This window comes from Notothenia rossii, assembly GCF_949606895.1.
Source record: "Notothenia rossii genome assembly, chromosome: 12".
NCBI classification, from domain to species: Eukaryota; Metazoa; Chordata; class Actinopteri; order Perciformes; family Nototheniidae; genus Notothenia; species Notothenia rossii.
The window spans coordinates 7297456-7309500 of NC_136911.1; the positions used below are offsets into that span (position 1 = coordinate 7297456).

At 38.9% G+C, this 12045-nt stretch overlaps 2 protein-coding genes across 2 annotated transcripts; one reads left to right on the plus strand and one right to left on the minus strand.

Moving 5' to 3' along the window:
* Positions 1–320: 320 nt before the first annotated feature.
* rmdn1 (regulator of microtubule dynamics 1) lies at positions 321–4373 on the minus strand. Its single transcript, XM_079662254.1, has 10 exons — positions 4177–4373; positions 3580–3685; positions 3405–3489; positions 2785–2944; positions 2562–2651; positions 2420–2475; positions 2027–2114; positions 1088–1118; positions 865–998; positions 321–722 (listed from the first exon to the last, which is right to left on the minus strand). Exons 1-10 carry the CDS (start codon positions 4309–4311, stop codon positions 681–683), a joined length of 927 nt encoding a protein of 308 aa, XP_079518380.1. The 5' UTR covers positions 4312–4373; the 3' UTR covers positions 321–680.
* A 419-nt stretch (positions 4374–4792) lies between these two features.
* Positions 4793–10111, plus strand: LOC307026483 (copine-3-like). The gene is made up of 16 exons (XM_079661875.1): positions 4793–5131; positions 5553–5745; positions 5859–6038; positions 6119–6193; positions 6338–6409; positions 6491–6568; positions 6653–6742; positions 7431–7529; positions 7619–7702; positions 7849–7908; positions 8349–8482; positions 8679–8733; positions 9204–9255; positions 9340–9473; positions 9597–9830; positions 9948–10111. Exons 2-16 carry the CDS (start codon positions 5584–5586, stop codon positions 10065–10067), a joined length of 1629 nt encoding a protein of 542 aa, XP_079518001.1. The 5' UTR covers positions 4793–5131; positions 5553–5583; the 3' UTR covers positions 10068–10111.
* The last annotated feature ends 1934 nt before the right edge of the window (positions 10112–12045 follow it).

Here is a 12045-nt window from a genome sequence, read left to right on the forward strand (position 1 = left end):
GGTTATATTTTTTTGTTCAATTGTCAACAAGATCTCAGCAATACAAAGAGGGAATTTCTTAAAAATATGGCACAAACATCCACTTGGAATGTTGTGGTCCAAAGTTACGATTTTGGTCATATCTTCCTTCTGCTAATTATGAAAATGTTGAATAGGATGAAGTGATCACATTTTGGACAGACGTGGATAGTGCTGCGTACCGGTACGCCGAACCGGTACTGGACTTGAGTCCGGACCTGAACCTGAATGTGAGTCCAGGTACACAGCACTAGACGTGGATGCATCTTGAATGGTTTGCAGAGACAGACAAATGTTAAGACCAGTAATTCTGATATAATTTATTGTTCCAACTATTTACTTAAATAAATAAAAAAATGAAGACAAGCCAGTTTATTCATTGTCTTAATTTATTTTTTGATTTTATTACCACCAAAGTAAACCAGCACGCTATAGGCATAACACTGGCACATATGATGTTCTCACTGAAAAGTCCAGTTTAATTCAAGGAATTCAGGCATGACAAAATACACAGACAATGTTGAAATTCAGATTCAACCAAAGTCTATATGTTAAGGCCAAAAGCTGTTTTAATAATCAGTAAATCTGAATAAGAAAAAGCAGCTAGCAATAATTAACAGTCAAAGTCCCCAAAGGCATCATTCCACTCGAAGGTACCGGCTTCATACTAGTTTCTTCAAGAGCTCTACCGCCTCTTTATGCACCTGCAAACCAACAAATACACTGATCTGAGTATGTTCACATAAGCACGCACAGTTTCTGCCTGGAGAATAATCTGAGTTTATATAACATCTTGGTTGATTAGTTATTAAAAGACAGTCAATCCAAAATCCTCAGTGTGTGTACCTCTTTGTCTTCCAGTGTGTGAGCAGGGTACTCTTTAGCTCTGGTTAGAAAGAGAAGCCCTTTCTCTTTCTCCTGCATGCTCAAGTACGTCTTCCCAAGCATTAGCAGGTTTTTACTGTAGAAGTTTGGATCAACTGAAAAGATAAAAACACACAAATGTTAATTTACAGCTTCAGTTTTTCCTTAAATGCTTCAGTGACTTGAGTCATGTCCCTTGTTTTACCTTCTTCTGCTTTCAGGAAAAATTGCAAAGCCTGAAAGGAACAGAAAAACGTGACATGTACCTTGTCACTTGCGCAGTTAGTCACAATTAGGGTTGCAAAGGGGTGGAAAGTTTCAATGGGAAGTTAAGCTGGGGAATTTTGGAAATATTCGATGCAAAATTAAACAAAAAAACATGACATTTCAACAGATTTATTTAAAAAATAAATAATTTTTAAGTAGAACAGAACAAGTTTTAATTATTTTATTGAACAATTATTTGTTTCATTTTAGAACGAAAACAGGAATGTTGAGTTAAATATTACTCATCCCTCCCAACCCCACTCATTAAAAAATGAACAAAAATGCACCCCCCATCCAAAGATCCCCATAAAGTCCCTTTCAAAATGTTAAATGAAAAGAGCCCTTCTCCCTCCAAAAAGTCCCATTAAACATGCAAATCTTCCTTCAAGCGATCCTCTGCATTTTTGATAAACCCTTTCAGTCAACGGGCTCTCCCTGGGCCTCATCAACATCCAACTCTTCCTCTTCCTCTTCAGTGTCACTGTCCAGCCTTGTTGAGGATGGCTCTGTGTCAGGCTCAGAGAGCCTTAGGTTTGCCCGAATGCCAACCAGTTTTTCCACTCTCACATTTGTGAGCCTGTTGCGAACCTTTGTGTGGTCTCAATAGCCATGCAGTAAGCAGTGTGCTATGGCATGGATATTCAAGTGTACTTGAATGGCATCTGTTTGTTTTAGTCAAGATTATGCTAAAATATACTTTCCCCAACTATATTTAAGTTCCCTATGAAGAGCCAACCTTCAATTTAGAAAATTCCCAGTTTATTCCCATAAATTCCTGTTTATTCCTGTGGAAAGTTTCCATCTTTGAAAATTCCTGGAATTTTGCAACCCTAGTCACAAAACAGATGAGCAGCGGTGTAACTAGAGCAGTACTCACCTCTTCATATGTGGACACAGGTGGGGATGAAAAAATGACAGCTGCCACCTTGCGTTGATACCAAGGCAGCTCGGCAAAAGCAAAGCACCTATTAGACAGAAAACATACAGATTTCACTGAATAATACAACAGCCTTTGTGACTTAAAAATAATGTTTCTCCTGCCAAAAAGTATACCGTATAGATTTGCATCTTTAGGTCTCATGCAAACACAGTTTATGTCATCTTGGCATTCTTTGGGATACTACCCTCTACTGTCCTCTGATACCAACAACGTATCTTTTCCTTGGCAAGTAGCAGAGAACAGCAGAATGAAAAGGCAATAAGTGTAAATGTAAACTTACCATATTTTATGTAACAAATAATACAAAATACAATTTAAAAAATGACTTACCAGTAACCCAAAATATGCAAGGAAGTGGCATCTTTGGGATTGAGCTCAATGGCTTTCTAGAAGAAAAGACAGGAACCTGTTTCACTCCAGAACACAGTAAATATGACTTTGATAATGTATAACAACCCAAATGTGCTCTCACCTCTAGATGATCCCTGATGATGTAAGCATTTCCAATTTTCACCTTGACTCCCAAGTAATCCCCTACATCACTGAGACATATTGCGTACCACTGTGTGAGAAAAGGAGCATGGTTTGGTTAACAAAATCCCCCAATGAACCTTTACCATAATGGCAACCTCCTGCATGTTCGTTTTTTGTCATGTGTGACATGATGTGTGTGGGAACAAACGTAGTTTTCTTACTTTGTGTGCGGCTGAACACTTCTCATCCTTCTCGAGTGCCTTCTTCACATATTCGAAGCCTTCAAACATCAGCTCCTTCTTCTGTTTGTCCTCCATGTCGGGCAGGAGCGCCATGTCCCGGGACGCCCGGGCCAGCCTCCACAGGAACTCTGCTTCATCGCTGCAATAATAATAATAATAATGATAATACATTACATTTATATTGCGCTTTTCCTGGTGCTCAAAGCGCTTTACAAGAAAGTAAAGAAGAAAAAGAAAAATAACAGCAAAAGTAAAAAGTGCTAAGTAGGTGGAATAAGGGCGAGGCAATGATGCAAATTCAAAAGGTAAACTCATAATGTGCACAAATGTTTAACTTTAGTGAAGGTAGGGGGGCATTCCAATAACTTCTGCCAAGAACAAAGGGAGAAATAGAGAAAATATAAAAGTGAGATATCTACTTTATACTATGAAGTGAATATCTGTGGGTATTTTTGATTGACCTGATGACATTTAAAAAACATCACTTAGAAAGAGCATGGCATTTTTTTTTACCAGTTTCTGACGTTTTACAGGCAATATAGAAAATAATCTTCAGGATAATGTATAATAAAAATAACATTTAGTGGGGGCTCGCCTACCTGTCCTTGTACTGCAGCAGCAGCTGGTACAGCTTCTCTGTCTCTGCACAGCTGTACAGGTAGTCAGCCTGCTCCAAAACCTCCTCTGAACACAAAACACAACAGAGAATTCAGGAATCCATTACTAAATATGTATTTCAATGATATCTCACACCTTTCAAAGTACACCAACTACCTTTTTCTAAAGCGTGGACCACTGCTGAACTCTGCACTCTGTGATAAGCCTCATATCCCAGACAGGATAGTGTAGGAAGCCCCACTAGGAATGCAGCTCTTCCACTCTGTAAACAGGAAATATATTAACAAAAAAGGCATACAAATTAACCATAGAAGGGGGTTCAAGGTGATTTCTGCCCAATGGCTAATGTTTACAATGCTCAGTATCAGCTGACCTAAGGTAACCTGACACTTTCAGAGCAGCTAAACACTTATCCACATTCGTTGGAGAGTTTGAATTACTGCTTAAAAATTGAACTACAGCAGGTTTTAATTTCACAGCCTTCCTTCATCTAACCCAACCTGTTTCATATTAACAGCGATGACATATCCTAATACAAAGCTTGCAGTATGGATAAGCAGCTATCCCACTGTAAAGCCCTGCCCTTTAACCCACATAACAAACAAGCATAGAAACAATCCCTTTAACAATGCAACTATGGTCTTCCAAACCATAAATTCGTGTATAAAGGCATCTGAAAGTGAGCGATTCTAGCAGTTTCATGCATATTTAATGATACGTCTGATAAGTATATTAAAAAGCAAAGTTAATTACAGTCAGAGCAATGGCAGTCCTTCTAAAAGTTGTCCAGTAGAAACGGGTTGTCCCTCTGGTTCTGAACCCTTTTGCCCCATGAGCTGCAGATAGTAAAGTCCTGCTCATACATCGGATTAGCACTGTCCCAGCCATGTCAAAGCCCAAACCTTCAATAATGAGAAGTCAGGTAGTCATTACTGCCCATAGACTGTAGGCTGGCTCGCAAAAACAAACAAGAGGCATTCAAGAGCACACACAGAAAAGGTTGCAAAAAGACAATAATAGTTGATAGTGTCTCTTAGCTCATATTTATATATGTTATTGTTTGATTTGCCTTAAAATGATTACATATCTTACATTTTAGTACGTAATATGTTTTAGTATGTTATACTTTTCATTCCTCTCTATGGTTTATAAAGGCGTAACAACTTTAAAAAACACAACAAACCCTTTTTAACTTTTAGTTTAAATGTATTACATTAAATCAGGACATTCTTTTTATCCTAAGAATCCTACATCTAACAGCATTGTCTTACATGTTAATTGTAGTCACAGCCTTTTAAATGATTCGCTATTTATTGTTACAAAATGTCTATTTATTGTTACAAAATGTCTTTCTTGAATGCACCATGCATGCACCCCGGAGATATGTGCCTTCATGTAAGTAGTCGACAAGAAACAACCCAAACTCGTAATAGTTCCGTCTTAATGTTACCTTTTTTATTATGGCCAACGGTTGTTTTTTTACGTCACAGTGGAACTACAAAGATTTCATTTAAATATAGCACGAATGAAACCATACACAATTGCTAACAATAGCGAGTTAAACCTCTAAAGCGAAGCAGCTTGCAAAAGTTTGACACGTTTACGTTCACCGAGCTCAGTTCCACCCCCTGGTTACCCACCTGTTCTTGTCAGATAGCGACCAGAGGCACCGTTAGGCACAATTGCATATTTTTCAACAGCTAAACAGGTAAATATGTCTGAATAAGTGTTCAATTGACAATGAAAAAATGATATGCGTAACTTTGTTCGACACTTTAAAATGAGTAGGCTTATTCGTTTTGGTTGCGTTCAAGGCATCGCCGCACACCAACAACTGTCACTAACTAATTATCTCGAAGCTAATTTATTCCGTTTATGTTTGAGTATTTATTTGTCTATTATTTTCAGTTGTTGAATGTATTGCCATTTTGATACAGGCTGCTCATACACTGTTGTGTTCAGTAAACGCTTATCTATATTATTGTGTTGCATTGTTGGAGAAGCTAAGATTTTCAATCATGCTGAGTGACACCTGTTAATGATTGATAAAACAACCCAACACATTGAAATACTTCAGTGCAGTACCTGAGTAAATACTTAGTCACTCTCACTTCTGACAATATCTGTAGCTATTCTGTCATCCTAGCACAGCCAGCTGCCATGGCCTCAGGTGGGGCCCCACTGCCACCCCCGGCCAACCATTGTGCCACCAAGGTGGAGCTGACCATCTCCTGTGAAAACCTCATGGACATGGACATCTTCTCCAAGTCAGACCCTTTGTGCGCCTTGTACATGAACACCTCAGGCTCCCACTGGTTTGAGGTTTGTATTAGGTCATGGTCATCAGAGTTAAAGCCTTAATTTGAATAAGCCATTTGCTTTCGCCCACCTACATTGATCTCAAATGCATTTTTCCCCCTCGATTTGTGAACCAGTTTGGACGCACAGAGATGATCCTGAACTGCCTGAATCCAAAGTTTGCCAAGAAGTTTGTGATCGACTACTATTTTGAGATGGTGCAGAGGCTAAAGTTTTGTGTGTATGACATCGACAATGACAGCCACAGCCTGACTGATGATGATTTTCTGGGGGAGATTGAGTGTACCCTGGGTCAGGTGAGAGTCACTGTGTACTGTGATGTCCTGCCAGATTTGTAATGTTCTTATCTGTGATACTGGCGGTATTTTGTGTCCAGATTGTTTCAAGCAGGCAGATGACCCGACCTTTACTTCTGAATGACAAGAGACCTGCAGGTCATGGGACCATCACAGTGAGTGGCCTCTTTGCTCATTAGAAATGATATGCAGTGCCTTAGCTGCGATTGAGGCTCTCCCTTTCAGAAAAGTTTCTCAACTGATGTTTTATGCACAAAACTCCAATTGTCTTTTCATGTGTGGTATCTTTTTATTAATAGATTTGTGCTGAAGAAATAATAGACAACAGAGTGGCAAACTTTGAGGTGTCGGCTAACAGGTTAGACAAAAAGGTAATGGAGGTAATTTTAAAAAGTCTGACGTTATTTATTTTACATATTATTTAAAAACTATCTTTGGATATTATTATCTAGTTTTTGTGGTGGTCCGACCCTTTCCTGGAATTCTACAAGCAGACAAAAACTGGGTGGCAGTTGGCTTACAGGACAGAGGTACACACTTTTATCTCAAACTCAATTTCTCTGATTGCATGGAGTCCTTACTGACCTTTGGCTCTTTTTAACCCGTTCATGCAGGTGGTCAAAAAAAAGCAAAACCCAGTCTGGAGACCCTTCACCATCTCATTGCTATCCCTCTGTGGAGGAGATGTGGAGAGAGCTATAAGGGTAATTTGATTTTCCATTTCAGTCAATACTGCTACATGTCAGATACTTTGTAACTCAAAAAGGAAAGAAGAAGTATAAAAAAAACTTAAAATACCTGCCAAAGAAGAGTGGCATTTCATTTGTTGGTGTCGTGCATTTGGAATGCCTGGAGTTTGTAAGCTTGAGAATATGCAACCCGTTAGCAAAAAGTGTATTCTCAGTAGATCTTTTTGCCCTTTTTTTATTTAAAAAAGGTCAGCTTGTTGCACATGGTCCTTTAACCTACTAATCTTGTATTTGCATTTTTTTTTCATCTTACAATGCTCCCATAATTACAACACGCGGCGACCCAGCTGGATAAGTGGTATGTGTGTGTACGCATGATTCATGACGTCTCCACCCAAAGGTGTGCATTTAGCTATATCATCTGAACTCATTTGAGTTACTCCAAAGGCATTTATTTCTAACATTGATAACCAAGAGTGAAATGTGATTGCTATGTTTTGCATGTGAGGTATGAAACAATTCTATGACAAGGAACACTTTCTATTGTAGTAAACAGTGGTAGTCTAAAGAAAGACTTTCTATCTACATCCCATATAATAGGCCTACAACTGTTTCTAAGCACTATGACTGCTGCCTTTTTAGTTTTTAATTTTTGTGGAGTGGCTTTTGTTTTTTTACTGGAAATGTCTTTGTTTGTCATTAGGTGGATTGTTATGACCACCACGTCAACGGCTCCCATCAGCTCATCGGCAGCTTTACAGCAACACTAGCTGAGATGCAAATTGCAACACGCATTTCTGCGGTAAGACTTCTGTGTGTTTGATTCAACAAAAAATACCTGTTATTGGTTATTTTAACCGCCATAAATACCATTGGTGTTCCTACTTGCAGGCTGAATTTGAGTGCACTCATCCAAAAAAGTCAAAGAAGAGGAACTATAAAAACTCTGGGATCATTTGCATCAACAACTGCCAGGTGATGATTTATAAATAAGGACATATTGATTTCAGTATATTTTCTCACTCACTGTACATTTTAAGGTCATGCCGTGAGACAACCAGAAATACATACATTTATTACCACTCTTGTTTTTGTATTGCATCACTGTTTTTCCTTTTCAGGTGGAGAAGCAGTATACCTTCCTGGATTATATCATGGGGGGTTGTCAAATCAACTTCACTGTGAGTTTGCGAATGTCAGACACAAGATGTTGTTTCTTTAAAGGAAACATTATGCTCAATGTAATGTTCATACTTGTATTTAGGGTTTCTTCTAGCACATGTTTAAAAGTTTTAATGCTCATAAAAATAAAATATGATTGTTCCCATAATGTCTATCTGAGTATACCTGTATTCACCCTCGGTCTGAAACGCTCCGTTTAAGGGCCTGATCTGATTGGCTTGTGAGATAAATGTGGCGCTTATTTGCATGGCAAAGCCTTGGGTAGAGATTCTGATAATGGTATTTTTGTTCTGTCTTATCAGTCAAATTAATTATTTGATTTGATAAGACTTGGACGGGCCTACATGTACTTCAAGGTAGCAAGTACTATACCTGGTATACTGTGTAGATATAGGGCTCTTCATATCGCGATCCTTATCCTCTGTCGTACCCCGGACAGATTGCCATTGACTTCACAGCCTCTAACGGGAATCCCAACGTTCCCAATTCCCTCCACTTTATCAACCCTGAGGGATATAATGAATACCTGAAAGCCATCTGGGCGGTGGGGAATGTCATCCAGGACTACGACAGGTAAGAGCAAACGTTAAGCCATTTAAATCCAATGTATATCAACTTTTTTTTTATTGTGATTTGAACATTTCTATCTTGCTTTCAATGATCATACTTTACAGGATTTAATTAGTATAACTTTAACCTACTGAATGATGTTCCCTGTTTAACATGCATTATTAACGTTACACCTGTATTTTCCTGTCTTTCTTTGTAGCAACAAGATGTTTCCTGTCTTTGGTTTTGGAGCCGAGCTACCTTTCTCTCAAGGCGTAAGAAAAAAAATCTAAAATACTTTTAAAATCTTATCTTGATTTTGGACATAATTCAAGCTCATGCTGTGGACAAGCACAATTTCACTTGTATAGCATTAATGGCTGATTCACCACCTGAAGCTCTTCAAATTGTTGTCTCAACATGGTCTAACACTAGTTAAGAAAGATTTGATTTAAATATCTTTGCATAGCATGAGCACACATGTCCGGTTATCTATGTCTAATTGTATACTTTATGAACTGCAAAATCAGTTCAAGGGCCACATTTGTGAGAGTTATTTTCCTACCTGGCAGGTTAACATTATTGTTCTCTTTGGGATTCAAGTTGTCTTACCCATTACATTATTGTACACTGTAAATCTACATGAAATCATTGATAAAAGGACAATAATGTGACAGTGTTTTCCTAACCGGCATCTTTTAATTGTCAAAAACAAAAAAATGCAATCCTTCTATTATGTTTACAGGTTTCCCATGAATTTCCTATCAATTTCAATCCATCAAATCCATTCTGTGTGGGTAAGTTGAACTTGGTCACAAGATCGTTTTCGGTTGTTTAAAGTTGTTCAGTAATATTAGTGTGTGTGTGTGTGTGTGTTACAGGAATAGAGGGTGTGGTGCAGGCTTACCGGCAGTGTCTACCCCAGCTGAAGCTCTCGGGCCCCACAAACTTCGCTCCGATTATCAACCATGCGGCCTGCTTCGCCAGACAAGCTCTACAGCAGAATGTGGCCTCAGTAAGTTATAAGTTTCTCAAACAAACTAGGCATAAGATAATTTTAAGATTATATCCCAACAAGACGGTCTTTGTATTCTTAATATCTGACATTGTTTGAAATCTTTTCTCGCCCCATCTGCAGCAGTACTTCGTGCTGCTCATTATCACAGATGGAGTGATCACAGACATGGACCAGACATGCACGGCTATTGTCAATGCTTCTCGTCTCCCCATGTCCATCATCATAGTGGGCGTGGGGGGGGCAGACTTTGGCGAAATGGAGTTCCTCGACAGTGATGATGTATTGCTGTGTTCACCCAGAGGTCTTGTCGCCACAAGGGACATTGTGCAGTTTGTGCCCTTCAGAGATTTCCAAGTAAGCAGCATGACTTAATGAAAGGACTATCACAGACACATGCCCACTTCAATGTCAACTAGTTTCTCCCAAACTTGGCTAAGACTCTCTTTTATTTTTCTAACATTGCCATTGCAGGAAAACAGCGCGGCTCTTGCTCTGAGTGTCCTGGCTGAGCTGCCTGATCAAGTGTCCTCTTTCTTCAATTTATTCAAGTTGAAACCCCCTTATGTATCCAGTGTTTCTGAGCCGTCTTAGAAAGATTTGTTAAAGTAAACCAAATAAATCCTATGTACTACTCATCTGTATGTCCTGCAGCCTCTTTCTTGGATTCCTTTATGGATTGTTGCAAATAAATGCCAAGAAGTGAACATGGTTGAAAGAATTGACCAACGTATTCATAATTAACCTCAAACATTTCACTTGTAATGGAAATATGTGGCTACAAATGAGATAATACATACGTTTATGACAGCTTATGGTAGACAACCACAACACTGACACATGTCCAAAGGGGATACGTCTCAATTAAAGGCGACCACATAAAACCAGATTAAAATGTCAGATTTCTTGAGAAAGTTGTTGGAAACATTGGGGAAAACATGCTTATACTTTTCCAGTGTATGTATACAATTCCCAAATGACCTGGAGTCATTTGGTGTCATGATATGCAAGCTATTGAAAACCTTTGAAGAGATTTGAATGAAAAAATTAATTAATTAATCAATCAGACTTTTTGACTGAAAAAAAATCCAATACAAGATTATATATTCACAAGGAGCCCTAAAACACAATGAAAGAGGTATGTGTTATTTGTCCTGTGTAATGATATCAGGTGTGAATGTGGCTAGTGGCTAGTCAATGGGTGAGGGACTATGGCGTTATATTTGTGCCTCTATCCTGAGCACGCAATAAAACATGTTGAGCATAGAAAATGTGATTGAGCGCGCACTTGAACATTTTTGAGCACAGAGAAATATATTTTCTCTCATAAAACTCCTGCTCCGTGCGCAAGCAGACGCTCTCTGCTTGCGCTCTCTCTCCCTCGCTTGCTTGACCTCTCCACCCTGACTGCGGTCAACTCAGCCTTCTCTCGCATTTTTGAGTGCGCGATTAATAGCGTCTTTACGGTAATCGCCGAGAAGCGGCGCTGACGGTAGTAGTTTATGAAGTTTTCAGTGAAAGATGTACTGTTGGACTCAGTACTACTTGGACTACCACCACAAGTAGAGTCAAGTACTTTTATCGTGCACTTTTTGGGTAATACCCTGTCAAACTCCCCTGCAGAGTACAATAATGCAGGTTTTCTTCCATCTTTGATGAGAGATCAAATCATTTTTTGCCATAAGTTCTCAGTGAAAGATGTACTGTTGGACTCAGTACTATTTGAACTACCACCACAAGTACAATCAAGTACTTTTATTGTGTACTTTTTGAGTAATACCCTGTCAAACTCCCATGCAGAGTACAATAATGCATGTTTTCTGCCATCTTTGATGAGAGATAAAATCATTTTTTGCCATAAGTTCTCAGTGAAAGTGGTACTGCTGGACAGAGTGCTACTAGGACTACCACCACAAGTACAATCAAATACTTTTATCGTGTACCTTTTGAGTAATACCGTGTCAAACTCCCATGCAGAGTACAATAATGCATGTTTTCTGCCATCTTTGATGAGAGATAAAATCATTTTTTGCCATAAGTTATCAGTGAAAGATGTACTGTTGGACTCAGTACTATTTGAACTACCACCACAAGTACAATCAAGTACTTTTATCGTGTGCTTTTTGAGTAATACCCTGTCAAACTCCCCTCGCGAGAGTTTGCAAGTCACTTGGCTGAATGTTTACGTTTGGCAGGCAGCCTTTCAGTTACGATCGTTAACATCAGTGGGCCACAGCAAATGATCGTGAGAAGCTAAACTATCTATTAATTATGTCAATGACAGGGAGTGTGATTGTTGAAATAGGGTGTTAGTGGTCTTGCTGTTCAAAGAAGAATGACAACACTGTAGATCACCAACACTGCGGTTTATTTTTTATTCACAGGCAAGTCAACGTTGTCACAGTAAAAGTCCCAAGATAGCTCCTGGTGCAATAAAATGTTCCCTTTCAGTGTTTTACTATTATCCTGCTGCATGAATGTGTATGTTGCATCATGTCACTGCTGTAGATGTTTTTTCCGAGCCGCTCCAACGAGAGTTAAAACGAGAACGTGACGTCATATTTACACTAGA